This window comes from Malus sylvestris, chromosome 6 (genome assembly GCF_916048215.2).
Source record: "Malus sylvestris chromosome 6, drMalSylv7.2, whole genome shotgun sequence".
Lineage (NCBI taxonomy): Eukaryota > Viridiplantae > Streptophyta > Magnoliopsida > Rosales > Rosaceae > Malus > Malus sylvestris.
The window spans coordinates 33,138,980-33,164,532 of NC_062265.1; the positions used below are offsets into that span (position 1 = coordinate 33,138,980).

The 25,553-nt window shown below is 38.2% G+C and overlaps 3 protein-coding genes and 1 pseudogene across 6 annotated transcripts; 2 read left to right on the top strand and 2 right to left on the bottom strand.

Annotated features, from left to right (window-relative positions):
• Positions 1–5,268: 5,268 nt before the first annotated feature.
• Positions 5,269–8,606, top strand: LOC126625694 (protein CUP-SHAPED COTYLEDON 1). The gene is made up of 3 exons (XM_050294749.1): positions 5,269–5,657; positions 7,001–7,266; positions 7,583–8,606. Exons 1-3 carry the CDS (start codon positions 5,504–5,506, stop codon positions 8,273–8,275), a joined length of 1,113 nt encoding a protein of 370 aa, XP_050150706.1. The 5' UTR covers positions 5,269–5,503; the 3' UTR covers positions 8,276–8,606.
• A 46-nt stretch (positions 8,607–8,652) lies between these two features.
• LOC126625638 (cleavage stimulating factor 64-like) lies at positions 8,653–10,477 on the top strand (annotated as a pseudogene).
• Positions 10,478–11,206: 729 nt separating this feature from the next.
• On the bottom strand, positions 11,207–15,762 carry LOC126626653 (CRM-domain containing factor CFM3, chloroplastic/mitochondrial-like). The gene is made up of 9 exons (XM_050296029.1): positions 14,732–15,762; positions 14,078–14,543; positions 13,863–13,993; positions 13,121–13,465; positions 12,708–12,864; positions 12,335–12,627; positions 12,183–12,242; positions 11,862–11,945; positions 11,207–11,686 (listed from the first exon to the last, which is right to left on the bottom strand). Exons 1-9 carry the CDS (start codon positions 15,581–15,583, stop codon positions 11,591–11,593), a joined length of 2,484 nt encoding a protein of 827 aa, XP_050151986.1. The 5' UTR covers positions 15,584–15,762; the 3' UTR covers positions 11,207–11,590.
• A 734-nt stretch (positions 15,763–16,496) lies between these two features.
• Positions 16,497–22,065, bottom strand: LOC126626624 (synaptotagmin-5-like). 4 transcript variants are annotated; one of them, XM_050296000.1, is made up of 15 exons: positions 21,950–22,065; positions 21,444–21,644; positions 20,924–20,998; positions 20,730–20,837; positions 20,365–20,397; positions 20,165–20,254; positions 19,908–20,033; positions 19,634–19,777; positions 18,788–19,195; positions 18,475–18,609; positions 18,169–18,384; positions 17,786–18,058; positions 17,503–17,640; positions 17,085–17,387; positions 16,497–16,957 (listed from the first exon to the last, which is right to left on the bottom strand). In XM_050296000.1, the coding sequence occupies exons 1-15, from the start codon at positions 21,950–21,952 to the stop codon at positions 16,736–16,738; spliced, it is 2,475 nt and encodes an 824-aa protein (XP_050151957.1). In that variant the 5' UTR covers positions 21,953–22,065; the 3' UTR covers positions 16,497–16,735. The 4 variants fall into 4 exon arrangements, with proteins under 4 accessions (XP_050151957.1, XP_050151959.1, XP_050151958.1 ...); XM_050296002.1 differs by having other exon boundaries at positions 21,780–22,049; XM_050296001.1 differs by having other exon boundaries at positions 21,763–22,049.
• Positions 22,066–25,553: the final 3,488 nt, after the last annotated feature.

Here is a 25,553-nt window from a genome sequence, read left to right on the forward strand (position 1 = left end):
CAAACCCCACTATAAAACACCACGCACCAAACCACTCCATATCAAAATTCAAATCCGAGCGCATCTCAGTTCCCAACAATTCATTTTCCCTCCTAAACGAATCATTTTCATTTCCCAAAAAACTCAGAGAGAATGGAAGCCACGAAAGCTACCAAGGGCATTGGCGGAATAAAAGGCGGAAAGATGATGAAGTTGGTGTTCAAGCCAGTTAAAGCTGGCCTCCAATTCCCCGTCGGCCATATCGCTCATTTCCTAAAAAAGGTACGCTACACCCAACGTACCAGTACCGGCCTCCAATTCCCCATCGCCCGTATCACTTGTTTCCTTCAATTCCCCTTTTGCTTCTAGCTCCCATTTCATGTAATTTTTTTTAATTATTATTAATTAAAAACAAAGACAGATTATTTTTATTTTTATTATTAATAGTTTGTGGTGTCGCTTATGGGCAACAGTATATTGGTTATTTTATTTATTGAATTGTTAGGTGGCGTCGGTTAGGACTGACACCAATCTGCTCCATCCGACAATCTTTGTTAGTACTTAGTGTTGCCTGTATCCGACGTGAGCCTCGATGTCACTTTTAATCGATGCTACTATCCTTTTTTATTTCATATTGCTTTCCTTCTTTGTGGTGGATTAAGGAGACTAACCGACATCAAAAGCCTTTTCATGACGCTAGCATTAGTGTCGGTTCTATTATCTGATGTTGCATGAGTTTATGTCAGATTTTTACCAAATATCCGATAGAAATTATATTTTCTTGTCGGTTTTTGGACCGCCAGTTATAAGTAATTTTGTAGTAGTGTTTGGCCGAAGGGATGAGCATCGATGCGGATTTTACAGAGGTCGGAAGAGGCGGTGGGACAGGTGTTGGGCTTAGGACTTCAAGAGGGGAGGTGGGACATGACGTAGGAGAGCATGGGAAATTTGGAGAGGTTGTGATCTATTGGATGAGATGGAATAAGATGGGATGAGATGGGATGAAATCGAAGATATGGGGTTAGAGATACGAAGAATGAGTGGTGGTTCTTGAAGAAAGTTGAGGTTTCACCATAAAACCAATTAGTAATATAGATAGTAGCTCAACTTACTTATAAGCCCATGTAAGGTCCATCCTCCCATTAATGTGGAATTTATTCTCAACACGCCCCCTTACATGTGGTGAATTTTTAAGCCTAACATGTGGATAGTACAATGGGGTGATGTGGAGCACGTGTGGCCGTTCCACACCTGGGACAACCTGCTCTAATAACACGAAAAAAATTGAGATTCAACCATAAAACCAATTGACAATATGGGGAGTAGCTCAACTTAGCCCATGTAATGTCTCTCCTCTATCAATGTGGGATTCATTCTCAACAGTTCTGTCTGTGTGAGTGATGACTTATGCGATTGGATTTGATTGGATTTTGAAAAAGAAAAAGAAGGATGTTAGACCAAGTCTCAAAGTTTGCTCTCTTCTCGGCTGCTAGGAAATTGTTAGATGTCCGCCACTACTTTTCTTCTGCTTCTGGACATCAAATTAACTTTCATATGTCTTCGCTTTATTTTTCAAACAATGTTTCTACTCATGGTAAGGTGACTATTAGACAGATTTTGCATATCCGACATCGCCATTCCAGAGGTAAATTTGGGACTTCATAATGTGGTTTTTTGCACTGGCGGATCTATTAAGGGGCAGTAGGGATCATCTGGCCCTCCCAACTTTGGCAAACCTCAATGGAAAACCTCAATGCTGCCCGTTTGAGGTTCAGAGTTATCCTTGAGATATGCCCTCTAACTGCTTGATGGAATGCCTTAATGAATGGGCAGCGCAGGGAATTGTATACAGCGTGGATGAAGGTTGCATCGTGCCTTTGGCTCCAATAATACATCAGAGTTTGGTGTTGCAGCCTCTGTTTTTCTACCTCTGGATTTCCTAAACTTGCCTCAACCCGCCAAGGAATTTCCTAAATAAAAGTGGATAAGTCCATAGCTGCCACTTCCACCGTTTCAAACCCTATTTGCTTCGAAGTAGTGCCATCATTCATTTGGAAGTGTGCCTTTAAGCAATACCAAGTCATTTTATACATTTTTAAAAAATAAGACCCATCCACTTGAAAAAAACTTAAGCTTCTAATTAATCTAGACAATATAAACCCAAATCTTTATAATCTTAAACTCTACCTAATCCCAAACCAAATTCCAGATTTATAAAATTTCAATATTCATTGTATTAATAATGAAATTATTGTAACAATTTCGACGAAAACGTGTAGTAAATAATTGTCGTTTGTAATGGACATTTGTAGTTTGTTATGCTATTTATTCATAAATTATGAATGATGGAGTTATGATTGAATTTTTATGGCTATTTGTTGTTGAAAAAATGTGTATAAATTTTTACACTTGACCCTAAACAATTTTTCATGAATTCGCCACTGATTTTTTGCAATGACCCTATTAAGGAGAAAGAGCCCATTCTCCAAGTGCAACAAAAGCTTGCGGGATGGAACTTACACTTTAAAAGCCAACTATTTCTAGCACGCCTATTCATATTTTTCCTTGTTTTCCGTGTCCTCCTTGGAACAGCTAAAGCTATTGAGCAGGTGAGTCAGGATTTTTCTGGAGTTCTTCAGGGACTCATCCTCCTATCGCTTGGACATTCCTCTAAAGATAAAAGTGACCTTGGTGTTAGACTTGTGCTTGTTGATTGTAGAAATATTCTCTTTTATAAAAATACTACTTTCATCGTCTATTGATGTCATATCTCTAATAGAAATAAGACTCACGTGCATTGACATACCCTACCTCTATTAGAGAGATGGTAGGGCCAACCAACATTTGTACTATCTCTCTAAGTGTAGCATTACATTCGTTGTATAGCTAGCAATGGTAGAGATTCTAGGCTTTAAATTGGGCTTTTGATAAGCCGCTTGCTTCTCTTTTATCTGATTCTGAAAGGTAAATTATTAATTAGTCCATCACTATTTGTGATCTTATTACTAATAGAGCACTGCTTGAGAGATTATATTTTGAGACTAAATTTTGAAAATTAAAGAACATGTAAGTTGATGATTGATATATTACTTAATGTTGATAGACGTGCTCATTTCTATTGGTGAACATCATTTAGTTTGCAATTTTAGTTTCTAAATTTAATCAAGTGGTGTGGACAAATTCGTTGCCTCGTAAGGCTCGTGAGGCGTGGCTTTGGGACTTAAGCTAGTTCTTCTTGCCCTAGGGGCTTTTCCTTGCAATTTTACTTGCATCCCAAAAAAGAAAAAAAAAAAAAAACAACTCACATAGTCAAGGTTATGTGTAACTATAGGTGAATAATTTTTATTGGTCTGAGTGAGTTTCAGACACAGGAAACTTATCCCCCTTTAATTCTTACCATTTTATAGGGGTAGAAAGAATAAGTTTCCGTTATGATTTATCAGTCTTCCACTTTAAACTGGACAACATTTTTTGCTTCCTTTTCTGAATGTAGCTTGAATTTAGTGACTTCTCCAATCCAATTCAAAACACCTACGAGTTATATGGTACTCAGTAAAAATGAAGAAAATTTCAAGCCTCTAATTAAAAAAGTCTCATAAAGTAAAATTTCAAACCAAAAGTCACCATCCTTACTTTTTTTCTTACAATCAAACATGTGTAAAAGGTAATCATACAGTGATCATCGTGTAAATTTCAACCCAAACATATAATAATGAGCACCTCCCAGAGAGAGAGAGAGAGAGAGAGAGAGAGAGATGTTTCTAGTCTTCTAGAAACCCTATGCAGGAAAGATGGATGTAGTACTCCATCAAAAGTTGGAGTTAGGATTGAATTTTATGCGAAGCTTGGAAGACAAAAGGAGGTGAGTGTGTAGAAAAAATGTAACGGAAACGCTTACATACTGTCGTGCGGGTTGGTCACCATTTTAACCACTCTTGGTAAACTTTGCCCACACTAGTTATAGTTAATTAAATAAATTAGAAAAAGAAGTTAAGCCACCTATAGCCTACAGCCAACCATTATATACGAATTGAAAGATCTTTGAACTGTCAATTATGCAAAATTCTTTGCCGTAAACAAACTATCATGATCATACGCAGTTCCAAACATGCAATCTAATTAATTAAAAAATTTGCAGCATATCAAGCAATCTAGCCATGAATGCATCCATATATATATATATGCTATATTTGATCTTATTTAAGACAATAACCAAACTAATTAAACTTCATATAGAGTGTTAATCTCTTATCAGGTATATGTGTATAAGGAGCTGAGTCATTTCTTAGTTATATTGTCAATTGATTTTATAATAGAACCTCAACTTTCTTCGGTTTATTTTATGGTGCAACCTCAACTTCTTTTATGATAATAGAGCATGCTAACCTATCATACGCAGTTCCAAACATGCAATCTAATTAATTAAAAAATTTGCAGCATATCAAGCAATCTAGCCATGAATGCATCCATATATATATATATATATATATATATATATGCTGTATTTGATCTTATTTAAGACAATAACCAAACTAATTAAACTTCATATAGAGTGTTAATCTCTTATCAGGTATATGTGTATAAGGAGCTGAGTCATTTCTTAGTTATATTGTCAATTGATTTTATAATAGAACCTCAACTTTCTTCGGTTTATTTTATGGTGCAACCTCAACTTCTTTTATGATAATAGAGCATGCTAACCTATGTGTTAGCCCAACAGCTCATGTGCTCCCAATATGTGTTGCCTAATGCTTACGTTTTAGACTTAAATAACGTCACGCATAATTCCATGAAGGGTGTGTTAAGAATGTGAATTTCACATCAAGAAATTAAGGGATCTTACGTGTGTTTTTCTAAGGAGTTGAACTTCTCCTTAACTTGGTTGAGATGTCAATTGATAACAGTAATTTATGATTGAATGAAAAGGGATATACGCTGCAGATTACCATGTTCCCATTGTACTCACTGTAGTAGTAGCGTAGACAGGGTTTGGTGGGTAGAAATGGGTGAAGGTGGTTGGACTGGATCATGGAATTAAAAACAAAATACATGAAATCTGGTACAACAGAAACAAAACCTCGTGCCAAAATACTTGCCACTCATCTTCTACAAAATTTTATTTAAAATGACACAATGTCATATCCACTTTGATTGAATCATTCGTAGTCAATGCCAAGCCTCACAGACGACTACTAGAAAATACATATACCCCTCCCTTACGTTCATGTATAGTAGCTGGGGTGTTTTGGTAATTTAATTATTTGATTCCATTATAAAATTTGTACTTTTCAATCGCCATCTTTGTCAAAGTGTTAGCTGTAATTATCAACATATAAAAAGACTAATGTGGCTAATGACTATGGCTTCTTCTTCTTGAAGATTGAGTTTATACAACACAAAGTACACACCATTAATACCTGATCGCCTTGAGCTTTACTTTTAAGCTAGCCAGCATCAGATATCCGTACCAGGGTTTCTGCTGGCATCAAAATCGAATCCACTTGGTTTGTTTATCGAATCAAGAATGCAAGAGAGTCTTCCTCCAGGTTTCAGATTCCATCCTACAGATGAAGAACTGATAACGCACTATTTGTGCCACAAGGTTTCTGATGTTAGTTTCACGTCGAAGGCTGTAGCAGACGTTGATCTCAATAAGTGTGAACCTTGGGACCTCCCAGGTATATATGGTCAGATTATGTTTATATAAGTGTATCATGTTCAACCCTATTCTTCTGTTCATCTGCCTCACATGTTTGCCTTCTTCCTATAATATTATCTGATTATTCCTAGTTTTCTATGATATTTCATTCTTCTTATTCCTTAGAGGCTTTTAGTAACGATCTTGATGATGATCACAATCTGTCTTTCTTTAATTTGCCTAATGGCTTTGTTGAATTTATGTAAGTAAAGCAGTCTTTCCTGAAAATTACATGTAATTCAAACAGGAAGAAAGGATAGTATAGGAGCAGATTTAGGCTTAGCCAAGTTGGCTAGAGCACTAAGTTGAAGCTCTATCCCCGTTTAGATTAATTCAATTCTTTTTAGTCAAAATGGTTTGAGATTTGCATAAATCCTCACTTTGGACCATGAGATTTAAAATCAATAAAACTGGTTTATTAGCTTGTCCACCATCAATTATTTTCGTCATTTCGTGAAAATCACGTTAAATAAGAAAAAAAATGAGGGAACTTTAACGAAAAGCACCCGGTACTGTTCACTTTAACGAAAAACCACATTTTTACACTAAAAAGTCAATCCTGGTACTATTCACTTTACCCTTTATTTTGTCCTTATCATTAAAACTCAAAGTTTTCAAGCCCTTTTCATTAGTTTTCCTAAAAAAATACCCTCAATTTTTGTCAAATTATTTTTCCATTTTAATCCTTATTTTAACAGAAATTTTTCATGAAATGACCAAAATGATTGATGGTGGACAAACTCTTGGACCACTTCTATCGATTTCAAATCTGAATGATTAAAGTGAGAAGTTATGCCAATCTCAGAAAGTATTTTAGATAAAAAAAAACCTTAATTCAATATGCTTGGATAAAAAAGAGAATAAAGAAAACTATGTTCCAATCTCTTCCTACCAAATACATATTTCCCATGACATTTTTTCGGACTTTCTTAGGTTTACAGTAGATCTTTTGTTTAAAAAGGATAGTGCTATTCACACACTATTTTTACCTCTCACACATTTATTTTAATTTTTTGCCGTTGATTTTTTAAATTCATTAGATTCGATGGCCGAAAATAAGAGAGGTGTGCAAGAAGTAAAATTGAAAAAATGGGTATGTAGATAACACTATCCTAAAAACAATGCAATTAGACCTTTAAAAATTGTTTCACAATATACATTTCTTATACTAATTTACCAACAGATATACTTGAATACAATTTTTCAGAACGTTCTTAAGTAGCTTAAGTATTCATACTTTTGATAGGAATATATTTTGACAGTAACGTATTTAACCGATAAATGCAACTTACAACAAACTAAATTATTATGTGGTTGGTGAAGGCAAGGCTTCGATGGGAGAGAAAGAATGGTACTTCTTCAACCTGAGAGACCGAAAATATCCAACTGGACTTCGAACCAACCGAGCCACGGAAGCCGGGTACTGGAAAACAACTGGGAAAGACAAGGAAATACATCGTACAGGTGTACTGGTTGGGATGAAGAAAACCCTAGTTTTCTACAAGGGCAGAGCTCCTAGGGGTGAGAAAAGCAATTGGGTCATGCATGAATACAGACTAGAAAACAAGCATCCTTTCAAATCCTCAAAGGTACAAATTACTACAGAAGAAAACAATTGGATCGTTTGGGACTGCTATCTTAAAACCACTTCTACTGATAAGCACTTTTTTCTTAGAAGTGCTTACCTGAAAAACAATTGGAGGTTCTTCTAAAAAGGTGTTTTTCAGAGAGTTATTCTATTAAACATAAAACTAAGTTTTTTAGTAAAAAATAGTCAGTTGCGCTTTTGGTTGTCATAAAGTGCCTTAAGCTATTTCAGAAATAGTCTCAAATGCCTTTATCGATTATATTTATAATTCTTTAATTTGCTAGGTTTAATTTTTTTATTGGTTTCACAATATGCAGGAAGAATGGGTGGTTTGTAGAGTTTTCCAAAAGAGCATTAGTGCATTGAAAAAGCCACAGCAAGCAACCACATCCTCCCATCAGCAGCCGTCGATAGAATCTCCATGCGACGATACGAACTCAATCGTTAACGAATTCGGAGACATCGAGCTGCCAAACCTAAACAGCAATATTAACGCAAATTCATCCAGCGGGTTCAGCAACAACATTTCCTCACCCCCAAGCTATTACAGCAATATTATTGATCATAGCAAGAACAACATTAACGACGTTACCAACATGAGTTTGAACATGAATTGGGCAGCAACAGCGGCGAGAGAGGCAGCCGTGAACGCCGTTTCATGGCCGTCAAGCTTGCTAAGTCCCTCAAATCTTTCGGTGAATTCGTTGCTTCTTAGGGCATTACATCTTAGGAGTAGTACTAATAATAACGGTAGTAATTATCAACCAAGAGATACTAATCATGGTCAAGCTACAGCAGGCACTAGTACTCTAGATTACTCATCATATAATACTATGCAGCAGCAAGGAATGATGCCGTCAATCTCTCATCACATTGGATCCAGTACTACTATGGATCATATAAATTCAAAATTTCAAGCTTCTTCGTCGAGTATTAAAGATCAGATGATGGAATCGATGCCGCCACAACAACATTCGGAGCAACCATTCAATTTGGACTCCATTTGGTGAAGCTGTGAACTGTACAGCCTGATCAAATGAATAAGCTAATAACATCTTGTAAAGTTCGGCATCGTTACGGTACTAAGCCTGAGCTGGTTATGAAACAAATGCAGTATACCACAGGGAGAGTAGACTCACATGCACGTACGTAAAGTTCGATAATGTTCCATATATTTATAACTATGATAGATTATTATGTCGAAAAATAATAGGGTTCTTGCCCTAGTTTATGGGTCTGTTTAATTATGTTGAAGAGTTATAGTATTATGCTGGTAGGGAAAACTCCCTATGTTAAATCTGTACCCTCTTATATTATGAAAACATGTTTCTCATGATCAAACATCTCAACACATTTCTCTTTCAAAGTTCATAAGGTAATCTACACGATGATGGTAATGGTTAAGAAAATGAAAGTTCATCAATCATCATTGACAAGAATTTTTTTGTCATTATTATAACAAAATTCGAACCAAATTAGTAGCTAAATGCAGAGGTTCGAGATTCCAAAAAAAATATAGACTATTCAGATCCACACAATGCCCTACGAGCGGTTGATTTATGTTAATTATGTATGAACAAGATACTAACCACATTTAGAAAAATAATAATTATCCTTAAATCGACTAAAACATTGTCAAGGAATATCTGTTTATACGGACTTACCTGAAATGAGTTGGAATGAGCATTAGAATTAATCCCATCCATGATTTCTCTACGTTTTATTAATAAATGTGAAATAAAAAAATACGTATATTACAACATGTAATCTTCCGGCGGCCACGATTTTACTGATGGAAAAAATCCAGCAGACTTATAAAAATAAATAAAAAATGCAGCCCAAATCATAATAAACTGCCATTAAAGACGCAGCCCAGACCTATTAACCGTTAAAACAAAGAAAAACTAATGAAAATAGCTTGAATGACTCGTTTGGATGTGCTTTTAGAAAAAATATTTTTAGGTTTCAAAAGCACCAGTTATGTGCTTTTTTCAAGAAGCGCTTTAAGTGCATTTTTAGGATTTACTTGCATCTTTACTAATTATTGGTTCTAAAAATATTTTCACCAAAAGCGCTTTTCAGTAATTTCAAAAGCATATGCAAACAAGCTCGAAAACTTTGAATTTTAACAAAAATGACAAAATAAAAGGTAAAGTGAATAGTGCCATGATTGACTTTTTAGTGTAAAAATATGATTTTTCGTTAAAATAAACAGTACCAGAAGCTTTTCGTAAAAATGGTATGCCTTTTCTTTCTTTGGAAGCCTTTTTGAAAGTGTTTTCCTATTTGTGCACTTATGTTATATGCTAACTTGAGGTTGTCTGTAGATTCCCAGCATTCAGCCACCGACATCACATAATTCTCAGCAGTCGACACAACCAACTCAGCAACCAAGCACTCAGGCTGCTCCCTCGTTGCCTGGTCAAGTTGGTTTACAGGACCAAACAGGGCCATCGCAGGTCCAAGCTCCTCCAAGAAAGCAATACCAAAACCAACCGGCAATGCCTAGTTCATCAGCTGGTGCTCCATCTATAAATGTGCAGTCTCAGCCTATGCCTTCACGTCCCCTGCAGAACCCCCAGCAGCCCAAGGGACATCTAAATCCTCAAATGAACCCGACTTTTCTTCCACAGTCCTCTCAACTCCCAAATATGCCCGCACATCCTCTACATTCTTCTTCACAGCTACCTACGCTTCATCAAACCCAAATGTCTTCTGCTTCCGGGCAGTTACAACGTCATTACAGACATCTGGAGTTTCTCATATGCCGTTGCAACCACCATTGCCTCCACAACCAAGACCACCTTAAATGCCTAACTTCCATCACCAGTATCCACCACTGATGGGGGCCAACATGGGTTAAGAGTTCAACAATCAAGCTGGATCTTCCATGCAAGTTGATAGAGGATCGTGGATGTCTGGCCCACCAGAGAGTTCGACAGTGCCACTTCCAGGAGGCGGCCAGCCTCCTCACCCCCCACCGGTAAGATAGCTGCTACGTCACACATTTGACTTCAGCCGGAGCTTTTATTTATAGGTCGAGTTTCCGTATCAATCACCATTTGACCTTTATGCTCATTGTGCAGTTGTCTACTGAGATGGAGAAGGTGCTGCATCAGCAGGTCATGACCCTCACACCAGAACAAATTAACCTCCTGCCTCCAGAGCAAAAGAGTCCAGTGCTACTGCTACAGAAGATATTGCGCCAATAAACCCTCGTGAATTTTTCAATTTTTCAGCCGGAAAGAGGGACAGCGCTTAGCTTCAATGTTCAGCCGGAAAGAATCTTTGGAACGCTGCCTATTACTCGGTAAATTTTCTTGTTTGAGAATCTTAGAACTTGACTATCTTTGGTGTTAAATCTACATCCATTTGTTGTATACCAATGTTTTAGAAGGCTTGCCTCAGGGCGCGCCTAGGCGGCCTCTGAGGTTGGACGTGAGGGTTGCCGTCTCTGTTTTGAGGGAGTGGGCGGAAGGCGTCACCGGAGCCTCCTAGGAGGCGGAGGCGCACCTCAGGACGTCCAGGCGACTCTGCTTAGCTTTTTTTTTTTTCTCTCAAACCCAAATTTTGGGTAGAGTTTTAACGGCCTCATACCTCTTCCTTGCACCCTCTGCCTATTTTTTCTGATTTTTTTTTTTTATATAATGGATGTATGTGTGATGTCTGCGTGCATTGTTATATGTGTGTCTATTTTGCTTTTCATCCTCTATTTAATATATATATATATATATATATATATATATAATATAATATATGAATATATATGTGTATATATTTATAATATATGTATGTGTTCAGGATGATTATTGATTAATATCTTTTTTTTTTAATATAAAATATGTGTACGCTCAATGTATATATTAATAAATTTAGATCTCGTGAGGCTTCGGCCGGGCTATCCCTCGGACGCCTCGCCCACGCCTCATGCTTTTAATACATTGTTGTATACACAAATGCATATATTAAAAAACGTCAACTACAATGCTGTTGATCAACGAAATACATGAGAATTTTATCTATGCTAAAAGCCATTCTGTTTTAATGTAGATGCGTGAACTACTCTCGGAGTTTCAATTGATAACATTCTGTTCCAATGTTTTGCTCCCTTGCCGCAAGCAAACTCAGTCCTCTCTGAACAAAACTCCGTTGAATCCATCTCATGCACCGAGTCGAAGATAATCATTCACACTTTTAGACAATCCACCAGGCAGGATAATTAGCATTGCAAGGCTAATTCGTTACAAGCATCCCATGTTTTGCCATTGTCAACAGTTCTTGTTCACTCTCGCAAAATGATCAGCGTTTCAAAATGGGCGAAAGTTTTAATCTTCGTTTTCCCAATCAGAATCTTCATCATTGTCGCTAACATCTGAATCCACGTATGAATCTTCATCTTCATCCTCATCTTCGTCCTCGCTCTGCAGATAAGAACCAAAAATTTTACTCTCATTGCTTGATACGGGGATGGTTAAGGAAAGACAAAATCTGTCCTAGAGGTGGCATGCTAAAAATTTATACTAATACAATCAATCTGATTGGAGCTCATGACCACTAGATAGTGAATAGATGACAATGAGAAACAGGATATCTCACTTGGACTAATTCCAACGCACGATGAATCTGCTCAGGATCTCTCGAGCTCCAGGAACTCTCATCTACATCATCTTCAGAAATACCCTGTTCACAATCAACAAAGCTATGGTCATGCGAGTGAGCAAACACCCATACAAAAGCACAAAAATGTATCATGCATATTATTGGAGAAACCAAAGCTGTATAGCAACAACCGGCCGTCGAGAGGGGGCATACGCTTGGATCGCACAGTGAACAGATGAAAATGAACAAACATATAGTAATCACTGATTTTATCAGCAGTGCTTCGGATATGTGTTGAAACGAGAAATTATAACTTACCACTTGAGATTTCATTTGCTCTATGTTCTTCTCTAGTTCAGATATGTGCTGACTGAGAGCCTGCATGGGACATAAGAGATCTAGTGTGAGGTGAAGGACATCAACGAGAGCGAAATATCCAAAAAACTGGGAAATAAATTTTTTTTAGAAACCTCATGGCGTTGCATGGCCACTGATCGTTTTAATGCTTTAGCCTTAGTTAGAAGGTTCCTTGGCCTCAAGGTAATGGGTCGCCGATAATTCTTTCCCCGATAGTAAATGAGAGCATATCCCTTTGGAACTCTTTCTATTGCCACAAGTATACCACCACTTTCATATTCCAATAACCTAGCTGTATCTTCAACAAAAGCAAGAGTCTTTTGCTTGCTTATTAATTTCACTAGTTCTCTGTGCTTCCAATGCAAATGCATGTTTTCGACAACACCATCAAAGACACCACGTATGCCTGGTATAATATGAAATAAAGACCATTAGTGTTTCAGCTAAAAATTCTATCCTCACCTAAAAAATTAGAAGACTTCTTACCAAGAGGCAAGTATGCTTTCATTCTCAAACCAACCCGGCGAAACATAACCCGTTCCTCATCAGTGATTGTTTCCTGATCATAATCGGGACCCGCAGGAAGCATTAATGATTCTATCTTGGAGAGGAGTTTCTCTGCTCTTAGCTTTTTGGCTTGGGCCTGCCAATGAGTTCAGAATATCAAACTAAGGTACACATATGAATCTACATGTATACTTTCTTCCGCAACTGAGTTATGTCTAATGAATGTTAAATGATATATTTTGGATAAAAGCATGTTACAAAAAAGGCACCACTCTAGTACCCGGGTCTTTATAATTGAGTCGATTCAATTCCAAAACTATTGCATTCACAAGGAGTGAGAACAAGACCTTCACAGGCTCGTCCACTAAAAGAAGGATAGAGAAAATACTTACAACACCTAGTTTATGCTCAATTCGTCTGACAAGCTTAGCATTCTTAGCTCTTGAATCTTCTTCAATCATCCTTTCCCGTTCTTCAGCAGATATTTCTCTTCCCCAACGAGCTTGAGCCTCATAAAACTCAGCCAAAGTCCCTGCAAGTGCCTGTCCTTCCACTGTACCTGAAGAAGCCGCATCTATTGCTTTAATCCGCATTTTCTCTTCAACATCTTGAACCTGTTTCGTTAGTTCCTGTCTTTCAGCCAGAGCAGCAGCCACACTTGTTGGAAGAAAGTCCTTTCCACGGTAAATGACAATGTAATATTTGTTTCTGAGCAGTAAAACGCCACCTGTTAAATTCTGCAAAATAGAAGGAACTTAATCAGTACCCATTGGTATTTATTCCGTAGATAACAATCAGAAGAAGATTACAAAAAAAAACCTTAAAACTATTTGACGAAAGAAGAAAATAAAAAGTGCTGAGTGCCTCTTCAACCATAGATTTGGTAGAAAATGCAAGGTGGAGGCGCTTAATGGCAAACTTATTAACAAGTAATAACAGAATTACACAGGTTCCTTAATTAGAAGGATGGTGTTTAGCATTTTTTCCTTGAAAAAAAATATGCAGAATAAGCTTGAGAAAGTTGTAACAGGAAGAACTAAAAGTGCCACTAATGGACACAAACGAAAGATAAAATGTCACACGAAAAACACAAGGTTTGATGGTAATTAGGACAAGAGACAATGTTGAACAGACCTTTATCTCCTCAGCCATCAACTTGTTGTTTGTATTCTGGATACCTCGTTTGACAGCAATCTTTGCAACAGAGCTTTTCTCCCAAAGTTTAATAATAGCCAATGCCAACCCTTGATGGTTTCTATTTCTCCCTTCATTAAGAAATTAAGAACAAAGAGTTATGTCAAATACTGACACGGTAAACTGAAGAAAGGTACTCAGAAGGAGAATTATACCAAGGGCAAAATGACAAGGAAGCGACTTGGCAAGTTTCCGTAAGGTAGTCATCTCTGCATTAGTCAGCCGTGATCGCATCCCGGTAGGGAGAAGTCTGAAAGGTGTTTTGTAGCCAGGAATTGTTTTGGGAAGCAAATCAGCATCAACAGGAAGTACTCCTGTACCCCACCACTCTTCAAAACGTGGACCTAAATCATCCAATAGGCTGTGAAACTCAGCTTCCTCCTCCGTCATGTTATGAACACGCTCTGGAATTTTCAATGCTTGCTCAGTCTTATCTGGACCTGAAGTTGCATCGTTGCCACTTCTCGTCACCGATGTTTCAGCTGAAGAAACATCTGGGATAAAAAGACCACCCCTTTCCCCATCAACAGTTTGGGATTGAGAAGGTCCTTTGTAGTTACTCCCTCGGTACACAACCATGACACTTCCTGATCGCCATAAAACTAACCCTCCTGTTCGACGCTGACCAATCACTACAAGCAGTCAGTTACATTACGAAAGTAAAATGCTTCTACATGTTCATTTCCAAACTCGACATACAATTCCAAGCTGCATTCAGCAAGTAGTGTAATTTACACTCAACACACATATATACAAATGTAAATTGGTCATAACACCGCAAAAACTGAAAATTCGAGAACGGAACAAACCTCAACAATCTCGTGAGCCGTCTTCATGTCCAATGCCAGCACCTCATGGAACTTGAGCCTCACCAGCTCCGTCTTCCTCCATGTATCGTGAATCTTCTCTAGCACCGCCTGGGTGATCCCGGCCTTGGGCACACTGATTCTTTCCCTAAGCACCATCCCCATTCTCCTCAGCCGCTTCAGCTCCTCGTCCTCAATAGTCAATTCCGCCAAGGACGGAGCTTTCCCTCTCCTCTTCCTCAACCCCTTGACCTCCTCCTTGTCATTCACCTCCTCCTCCTCCTCTTTCTCCCACGGCAATGCCACCTCATCAGCGCTCTTCTCCTCCTCCAATACATAATCCGGCCGGACCCACTCCCGCTGCAACAAATCCCCGAGCTTCTCCTCTCCGCTTGCCGCCGGCACTGAATCCTGACCGTCCAATCCGATTCCATCGTCTTCCTCCTCATCGTCCGACCCTAACCCTAAGTTCCGCAACCGGAACACGATTCTCTCAATCGCGCTCTGGCCTTTATTCTTGTCAAAGTACCGAGTCGAATCCGCCTTGCCATCTTGCTCTCGTCCCTGCGACTCGTTGACCTTCTCGTTGACTTTCTGGCGGGGTAATTCGGCGGGAGAGCTACGATTGGGCCACTTGTTGAGCCAAGGAGCGGGCGGGGCGGGTCTGGATTTGTGCTGCGGGGGTTTAGCGTTCGGATTTCCGCCGTGCTCGGTGGTTCTGACGGAGGAGGAGAATGTTTTGACGATGCGAAATGACGGTTTTGGGGCCAGGCTGAAAGAGGAGGGCGAGTGAGAGGTGAGTGGGAGTGAGTTCCTCAGTGGCATTTCGGAAATTTTCGCGGTTGTGAAGGCCATTTGCGGTGAAGATTGAAGTAAATTGTGAGCTTACTGTGGCTGTTGACGGCGGCGCGCTGTCATTGTCTGATTGGTCGGAGCCTTGAAAGCGGTGGAGCGACGGGAGGTTGGAGACGAAGACTCTGTGTGTAGTTTTGGGGGAGACGATAAGATTTTCGTGGGAAGATTTTCGGATATTTTTTCTTGTATATATATACTTATGGAATTTTATCGGGGGCACATCTGTAATTTTGGTCGGGGAAGAGCCCTCCCTCTCTCAGGCCCTAATTTGCAGAGGATAATTGATTTTGGGAGTTTTTTTCTTAAATTTTTTTTTTTTTTAACAAACGATATTTTATGATAAGAGGTGGAGTAGTTTTTGAATTTTAATTCTTTTGAAATGTAAGAAAAGTAATTTTAATTCTTTTTTTAATTGTAAGAAAAGTTTCTTATAGTGTGGGAATTCTCGAGTATATCAATGAATGATATACATTATTGATTTTAACGGTTAAATTAAGAATTAACTAATCGATATGAACCATTTAGCAAACATAATTGCATAATGGAATCCATCATTTAGGTTATGATTGATTTCAGAAACTAAGAAAACTGTTATTCGCACTTCAAAGATATCATTTGCACCCCAAACTGAACCTGATTGTGAAACAAAGATCGATTTTTTAGCCAGGTACGATATCCATAATCAGATATTCAATATGATTTTCAGAAGATCTGTTTGCGTTCAAGTAAAGAATTCAAACCAATATAAAGGATTCTTTGATCAATCTAGAGATCTTTTCAATTCCATTCGTAACAAGAACATGCTATCTTCACCAACGAAACAATATAAACTATATACAACACGGTGTATGTATCTCCCCCGTCACGCGATAAATGCTAGCATAACGTAATACATGAAAGTCGAAAGGAGAAATACTAGAATAATTTTATTATTATTATTATTATAATTAATAGGACTTTGAATTGCTGCAGAAAAATAGATCAAGCATCATTGACCATATACAATTACGCAGCATGAAGATGGACGTGAACTGTTAGAACTCCATGTACATACTCTATCCATAAACGTATTCCTGTTAATCAACTGAAATTATCTACGCACCGGAAAATAAAACCACGTAAATTAAAGCTCAAAACCGAAAAATGAACGGCTCAGACTCCGGAAGATCTTCTGCTACTGGAAGGAGATGAGTTCAGGATTTCCTGACCAAGCTCCTTTACCTTGTTAAGAAGTAGTACTTGCTCGGTCTCGAGCTGAACCATGTACCCTTCTTGCGTATCCTCTAGGGCTTCTAGCTCGCTCATAGCCGTTGAGAGCCCTTCAATATTTCCGTCGTCGATTAGAGACTGGAACTTCATCATCGTTTGTTTCATCTGAACAAACTCATGGTAAATCGCGTGTCAGAAAAGAGTTGAACTTGATTAAAAACATTTTCCGTACGAACAACGCTAACAATGTGGCACAGGAAGAAAAGCTAGAAATGAAAACGAAACTTCTCACCTCACTGGAAATTTTGTGTGCTTTGTTTATGGATGGTTCGGAATCCAAACTTGCTCTTTTCTCCAACCCCGGGACTCTTCGAGTGACCAGAACATGGATCTCCCCTCTTATTACATTCTGAAGGGGGATCCACTTGTCTGCCGTCTGGTTTGGAAGCAATCTCTGATATTCCACAACGCAATCACCTATACTTGATGACGGTAATAAGGCATTGTGATCTTTAACATGCAAGAAAAGGGGGCTGCCATCATCAGGGAATTCCAAGGTTTGATGCCATTGGGGATTCAGAGTTTTGTACATAACCTGGAGCGCAAGACGTCCAAGTAATAAGAGATCGAAAGCAAAGCAATGGGAAATAACAAATGAGAGGAAAACGACAATCACTACAATATTTGAACATAAATGTGACTGCTCAAACCTTTGTTTGTTTCTTCAAGTTCCCGTATTGAACCTTCACATATGGATCACTTGTGCCTCTGATATCAGCAGCAATAAGGTCTTTTCCTTCGATGAGAACAAGTTCAACCCAGCCATTATCTGAACCCTTTGCCGAACCCTGAAATATTCCAAGAAGGGGAAAGGAGGAACAAAACCGTATTAAACAACACACATTAAGAGCAGAATGATTCACGCGCATATGAATGAACGTTATTGAACATACACATGCAGATGACCAAACAGACTGAAACAAGATTTCGTACCCTTGACCCGTCAGAGCCTTCAACTCTGACTGCTTCTATTTGAAGCCTTAATTCTCCGGAATTCACTTTTTCTAGGGGGATCCACACATCCCTGACTGACCCTTCGACCAGTCCCTCTAAATTAACTCGTGCGCTGCCAATGTTGTCATCGCCAAATGTGTCTTCATTGAAGCATTTTATCATCAGGTATTCACCTCCTCCAATCTCATCAAATTCAAACTTCTGATTCCAGACGGGATTCAAAGCATGAGCAGTCCTTGTTCTCTGGAGAATCTGGAAAGAAGGTTACGGCAACATATGGTGTTTATAACGTTAGTTTCTGCAATATATAGACTTTAATTCACACGTGAGAGGACACTATTATGGGAGGAAAAAAATCCTACCTTTCCATATTGCAGTTTAACATATGGATCGCACTTTCCATATCTGTCTTTTGAGACGAGATCTTTTCCTTCCATAACAGATATGTTAACTTTCCTTCCAGTTCTTGGTAGAAAATTTGATGACCCAAACAGTGATCTTTGCGGGGCAAGACGAGAGTTGTCTACATGTGAACCATCAGAGAATTGCCATTCTTTTAGGACAAGCTTCACTGTCAACTACATGATGCATTGAGAAAAAAACATTTACTGTTAAAATTAAATAAAAACAAGGGATGTAAATCAGTCATAAATCTTCAAATGTGTTACCTCCCCTGAATTGACCCCCTCAAATGGAACAACCAATTCAACTTCTTTTCCGCAAAACTCAGCATGTTTTGCTATCACGCCAGAATGAGGTCCTATTGCCCAGAATATCGTTGAATCATCCTCAACATACTTCACCTGTCCACAGGGAAGAAAACTTCAACTTAGTTGACACTCAACAAGTTGATGATAACTTCTGCGCAGAGAATATATATTATCAAGTGTTTCTGGTCATAAACAATGAAAAAAAAAAATTCTGTATCGTCACCGTGACTATCATTTCAAAAAATTAAGTTTTGCATCCTAGAAATAGTACCTTAATTTCACAGCTCGCCAGATAGTCATACTTCACATTGTTTGGCGTACACTCATAAAGATGAAATCGAAGATTTCCTGTTTCCTCATGTAACACCATATTAAACTTAGAATTCCAGCTAGGGTTTGAACCCAAACTCACACCTGTTTTTCTAGTTAACTCTTCAAGTTCAACTTCCACAAATGTCCGCAGATCTTTATCAACAAACTGCTCATCTGAACTTCTCTCGAACTGCTTTCTGGACGGGCTTCCTTTCAGACCATTCCTAGAAAGTTTACTTGCTGAAATGACTGTCACGTATATAATTCCTCCAACGGCCTTTTTCCTTAGGTTTACAGCTGGCATAGTGTAACAACGTCGGCGAGGTTCAACCATCGTCTTAACTAAGGTGTCAGTGAAAATTTTAACCTGTGGAGCAAGCCATATATTATTTCTCGAATTATCAAGCTTTGCACGAAAATGTGGCTAGATGTATGATTTCGACCAGCTAAAATTTCAATATTATCTAGTTGAGTGATTATTTACAAAGAGACTAGCTCGTTTGGATGTGCTTTTAAAATGACTTGAAAGTGCTTTTGGTGAACATGTTTTAGAATTAATTCTTAGTAAAAATGCAAGTAAATCTTGAAAAAGCACTTAAAGTGCTTCCTGGAAGAAGCACATAATTGGTGCTTCTTGCAGAAAGCACTTTAAGTGCTTTTGGAATCCAAAAACATTTTCTCTAAAAGCGCTTTTAGTCATTTTAAAAGCACATCCAAATGAGCTATATGAACAATTCCAGAGTGATAAGTCAGGTCAACTTAAGTTAAAGCAGTCTAAATTAACTTTCAGGCTTAGGAGTCAAACCAGCCAAGAAGAAACGCCTGGAAGCTCTGTAGCAGGCAGTGACTGGCTTCCACCACTTCCAAAGGCAATTCCTATCCTCACTTCCGGAGCTGACAGAAATGAGTACAAAATTGCTTTCCCATTCAAGACCGGCATCAGCAGAAGCTGCAAAAAAGGCAATTTAATGAATATACCGACCAAAAATATGAAAACCGCACAGCTTCTAGTTTCTTTTAATAGAAACCTTTCAAGCTGAAGCGTATGAGAAATTGGAAAAGGAAACGACTTTACATACATCGCCTTTGATGTGAAGACTATTTATAACAAACCGTGCTGTCCCCATCAATGGCTTGGCAAGCTTTGCTTGCAACAAAATACTCATATCATTTGTATCCCAGTCAAAACCCAAACGCATAAGCCGCTGCCAAAATTAACATAGGCAGTGCACATGATGATGTCAGGAATTTAGTAGTCATATATCAATTGCTTCAAGACAACGCTACCAAAGTATCGTACGTACTAAAATGTGAAAACTGTAAACAGAAGCCAAACCTGATCACCTGAAGTTGACCAACGAGTCCCATGAAGGCCCAAGCTAGGTGGGGATGAACCTAGTGAAAACTCCAGCAATTCAACTTTTTCCTACATGAAAAATGTTTACTCATTAATTACTCATAAAAAAACACCATACAGTAAGAATGAATTCAAATATTCAAATTATTATAAACAAGCAAAAGCGAGAGATCGCTCACTATAAGCCTTGATTTTGTGTGCTTCAACCGTTTCTGCATAAAAGAAACTTACACAAATTAGCATGATCCATTACCAAAACTTGTCTTCGTGAATGTTTGTTTAATGGACAATCTTAGACATCCTACCGAAATCAGAAAATGGCAACGATAATGATCAGAACTTCTTTCAGCATTATAAGCATTCAGTTAGTAGATTCAAAAGCAATTTAGGAAAACCGACAGTCAGCGAGTATCTGAAACTTTAAGACGACTGTTCTAACATTATAGGATGACATGATCATAGAATGCAAGTGGGAGACATTAAGTTGTTAACCTCGTACAGAAAAATTAATATAACCGGTTGATACACAAGGACACATTCTCACCTCAACAATGGACGAAAACCTTATTGATAGCTTCGGGTTCATATAGTTGGGCCATATTTCCATTACCAGCTTATTCAGCCACTCGCAGTGTTCCAGTGGAGTTATAGGCTACATAAATCACAAAGCGAAAATTCAGCCTCGATAAAGCTCAAATGTCATACAAACCAAATAAAATTCCGGAACAAATATGGTACCGAGGTGTTCAATATGACTCTCTTCCATTGCTTGTTCAGGTCTTCAACAAGTATCCGACGTTGATAGTTCCCGTACTGCAAACAGAATCAGTGACAGCTTATATTACATCTCGGTATGATTTCGACATTAGATCCTTAAAAATTGCGAAATGCAACAGAACAGGAACAGTGTCTAAATCGAAACATAAACGAAAACGATTGGCACTCGTCAGTAGATAATCATAACCAATGAATAAACCAAAACCAAAAAGTAAATTAAACACCATATTCTCAACAACTGGTAACAAAAGTAAAACAGTTAAAAGTTCTCCAAACCAAAAATCACATTGACCAAATTGACCAATTGAACAGTAAATTCTTTTTCCACTAACACTTATGTAACCTACAGATATGGATCATCCAGAGTCCGCACAGTTCGAATCTCTCTCTCCGTAGTTTAGATAAATTTAGCGTAGACTATTGCTCTCGAATCGAAAATATTTCAAATACATAACACAATTACACAAAGAAGCAATTTTACCTGTACGGTTGCCCAAACAGCAACAGCAAGTGGGACCCAATTGGAGAAGGAGAAAACCCATCTCTCAAAAGCCCAGGCAAACAAAACCAGAGGTATCAAAAATGGCAGAAAAGGCTTCTCTGCCATCACATAGTTGAAGAACTCCACTGCATCCTCAAAGCTCAACCTTCTCCCTTTCCTTCTAATCATCTGAGCAGGCATCTAAATAAACCAACTTTAACAATTCAATTTTCCCCTAAATAGATACAAATATATATATATATAATATATATGTATATGTATAGATAACAACTAGAATCTCCAAAGTTTCATGCTTTACTGAGGAACAAAAAAAACCCAGAAATAAAAACAAATTCTTAGGTATAAGGTGTGGGAACTGGGGTTTTTGGAATTTAGTTTGTGGCAAAATGTGAGGAATATTTATGCGATACTTTGCCGGTTGAAGAAGCTTTAGACGGTGAAATAATCTGACAGAGAAATCAGAAGCAGTTGGCTGCGTGGTTTACCATTTTTAGAGAGAGAAACACGAGAGAAGAAAAGTCAAGCTAAAGAGAGAGACGGGGAGGAGGACAAAAGATAAATAAAATCCCCAAGTCTTTTGTTAACTACTACGAAAAGTGCTTCAACTTAAGCGCTTATTTATGGGGTGGGCCACACTGGAACCCTTGTTATGGTATTCGGCCTTTGATGGTGGAGGAATCGTGTGCTCTTCGATGGAATTCATCCGACGGCTGAGGATCGTCTGTGGGCGTATGCCGTGTGACCTCAGTTGAAGCGCGGGTATGTTTTGACCGGTGACTGTGTACATGTCAGAACTTGTTGGCGGTTGCCTATTGAACGTTGAAGCTGGACCAGTCCCGCTAACTACCAACTAGCTTTTGAAGGACATTTTTGTCTTTTTAATGTAAATTTTTTTTGTATGACTGTCACACGAAATAATTAATTTACTTGTTTTATAGACTTAGTTATATTTTTTTTTAATCAGGATCCTCTTTGTGAGAATTTTGGAGATGCTCAAATCACATCCATTCATTATACATCGTGCGGCCAGTTTTCGTCAGGTACTGTTCATATTTAATTTTAGATAAAAAGATTTACAATGATTTCTGGTTGCACGATATACGATGAACATATGTAATTGGAGAATTTCCGAGATCCTCACAAAGAGGATCTGAAAAAGATCATCATTCTTTTTATCAGGAAGTGTTATTGGCACTCCAAAAATATCATTTTACACCATTTGCAAATGTATTTTTTTTTTCTAAATATAAAATATTTGGAGTGTAGAATTAGAATTATGGAGTGCCAATAACAATTCCCTTTTTCTTTGTTTTTTAGTGATAGTTGTATTGCAGAACCTGCGCTTTATACATAATTAGCCCTGACAGACTAATTATGTATCACATAACATGATAGCACACGTCACTAACACACCAATATGTGGTAGGGTAAAGGGATCCTCTCTGGATCCCTTCCATCAAATCCATCCAATCCACCAATCCGGGCCCTTGAAATTTGATCAAACGGCTAAAGTTATTATAACTTTTAAATGAGCTTCCTGTTTGTAGTCATTAGATCAAATTTCAAAGGTCCGGATTGATAGATTTGATAGATTTGGTGGAAGGGATCCGGAGATGATCCCTTTCCATGCGGTAGTACCAATTCATACGCGTGAATTAGTTTTGTTCGTACATTCTAAAATACTTGGATCTAGATTTGGTGTCTCTTTACAGTAGACAACATGTCTCTCCACTTTTACTTACTAAGGTTTATTTCGAACTTAGGACCAAGGAGTATTGGAATCTATTTATTGTGTAACCCATTGACCAACACAAACCATGGTCTCATTTGGTCGTGGCTTTTTACATGTTTATTTTTTACACCGGTGAATTACGCGATGGTGATTAGAGCACTTCTAGTGTAGGAAGATTTCCTAGGCAATAGGCAACTCAATCCTCTTAAATGTATAGTAAGTGACTGCAATGAAGAGTAACTGCCTAAGTGCATCTTCACTTTTAAACTGAATAGTCAAGGCAATTCGTATTAAAATATTAGTATTTTTTATTTTATAAAATAATAAAAGATAATTTTATTTTTAATTTCAGATAATAATAAAGATTGATTAAGAGTATTTAAAAATATTTAAAATGTAGTGTAAAGTGGAAGAAATGTATTTATAGAAAAAATATATAATTTTTTATATTTTTAATTAGTTTTTAATTATATTTTTAATAATTCAAATTGTCGCTAACGTCATGATAACATCACATAGGCAGGGCACTAAGCTAGATAATTATTGTCTGACTTCTCCATTGGGCTCATCTTGGGTTCAATTGCCCAAGTGGCTGGAGTGTTTTGGGGGAGGGAGAAAGTGGATTTGATTGCATATTCCTAAGGCAATAAGCAATGGTAGAATTGCTCTTAGGTAGAGTTGAAATATCTCTGTAAATTTTTTATGTCCTCTTAAAGAATTGACTATCATGGAAAACCATTTTGCCATTTTATAAAAAAAGATAAACAAAAGAAAACAAAGGTGGAAATTGTGACAACCCATCCCGAAATATATTTTATCGATGGTGTGAAATGACTTATAAACCCTTAAGCGTTGAATTGTGTGTGTGTAAATGGGCTAAGGTTTGGACCAATTAGTTCTATTCATAAGTAATTGGACCCAATTAGAACTAAAGGATTTAAGGTTTTGTTTGATTGGCTGCAAACTGGACCACACACACACCCAAACTCCCATTGACCCTCTATCTCTCCTCCCTCTCGAATTTTCCATTCATCCATACAACTCGTACAGTCATCATTTAACCAACTTCATCCTTCACGGATCGACGTCAAGGAGGTGGTTTTCATGTTCCTTGTGAGTCCATGAGTCGAACCATAGCTTTGGTTGGACGTGAAGACGTCGGGATCTCGAGATATCAAGGAACTTCGACGAGGTGCACTATACATCTGTCGTGATTACAGTGGTTTCATCAGGTTTTAGGACCCTAGGAAGTCTTAAAACTTCTTCACGAAGCTTTTAGAAGAATTTTGGAAGGTTTTGGACCTACGGAAGCTCGGGTTTAGCGAGTTGCAGAGGTGGCCGGATTATCGAAGTTTTCTCGACGAGATTTAGTGGATTTTAGGACCTAAAAGTGGTAAGGATATGTTCCTCTCATCCTAAACTTCATTTTGGTGCAAATTTCATGAATTTTGGTTGAGAAATGAAGAAGATATTGAAGTTCTAAGATTTTCCAGAAACTGGCGATCGCAGCGGTACCGGCACCGGACTCCGGCGAACCAAGGAAGTAGAAGGAGCATATTCCGTCAATTTTGACGGAATATTCTTAACAACGTCAGGTATATATAGTTGTATATGCTATTTTTAACGGAATATTCCCTAACGCTGTTAGGGAATCCGTCAATGTGCCACGCACATGTCTGCACATGGGCCGCGCGTCTGGCCATGCCTTGGCCAGCGCGTGAGGGCGCATGGGTGCTCGGAAAATTTTTCTAAAACTATGGGGATGTTCGTGGGGTTGAGTAGACCATGTTAGTATATTTAAACACCCCAATTGAGTAATGTATAAGATGTTATTACCTAGTTTTGGTTATGTTCTTTAAAATAACGTTTATATAGTTGTTTCGCATATAGGTGAGACCTACCCTGAGGACGAGAGCAATCAAGCGAGACTCGGGGGCTACGACCCTTCCACATATCAGTGAGTGGGCTTTTGGTTTTCAGTATATACTTATATACTTGGTATTTTTCCCAAAAAATATGTTTAAATGAAATTATGTTTTGAAATGCCATGCATATTGATTTATGCTTAGACTATGAATTAGTATAGTAATTGCATATATCTATGTTCGATGTTGTATACGCTCAGGTAAGTACCAGGTGAGTTGTAGATTGTTATTGTGAATTGATGATTATGTGAGATGTGTTGAGAACTCATAAACATGCACCTCGGTGTTAGTGCTCCCGCCCGTGGTTAGGACACAATCTTTCACGTGATGTTCACCTCCCGCACCATATGCTCACTTTGGATCCAAGTTAGGTGCACAGTCTTATCGTACATACCACTATAGGTGGTTTCGACTCGTAGGTGACCTGCGATT

Bases quoted from the DNA above. Each gene is read 5' to 3' on its own strand.
- LOC126625694 (XM_050294749.1), top strand. From the start codon at position 5,504: ATGCAAGAGAGTCTTCCTCCAGGTTTCAGATTCCATCCTACAGATGAA. The intron at 5,658-7,000 runs GTATATATGGTC...TGGTTGGTGAAG, and splicing joins TGAACCTTGGGACCTCCCAG to GCAAGGCTTCGATGGGAGAG. The intron at 7,267-7,582 runs GTACAAATTACT...CACAATATGCAG, and splicing joins ATCCTTTCAAATCCTCAAAG to GAAGAATGGGTGGTTTGTAG.
- LOC126626653 (XM_050296029.1), bottom strand. From the start codon at position 15,583: ATGGCCTTCACAACCGCGAAAATTTCCGAAATGCCACTGAGGAACTCA. The intron at 13,994-14,077 runs GTATAATTCTCC...TTCTTAATGAAG, and splicing joins TCCTTGTCATTTTGCCCTTG to GGAGAAATAGAAACCATCAA. The intron at 12,865-13,120 runs GTAAGTATTTTC...ACTCATTGGCAG, and splicing joins TTGAGCATAAACTAGGTGTT to GCCCAAGCCAAAAAGCTAAG.
- LOC126626624 (XM_050296000.1), bottom strand. The intron at 20,838-20,923 runs GTACCATATTTG...TGATTTATGTAG, and splicing joins GAGTCATATTGAACACCTCG to CCTATAACTCCACTGGAACA. The intron at 19,778-19,907 runs GTATGTAAAGTC...CCTTTTTTGCAG, and splicing joins GTCTTCACATCAAAGGCGAT to CTTCTGCTGATGCCGGTCTT.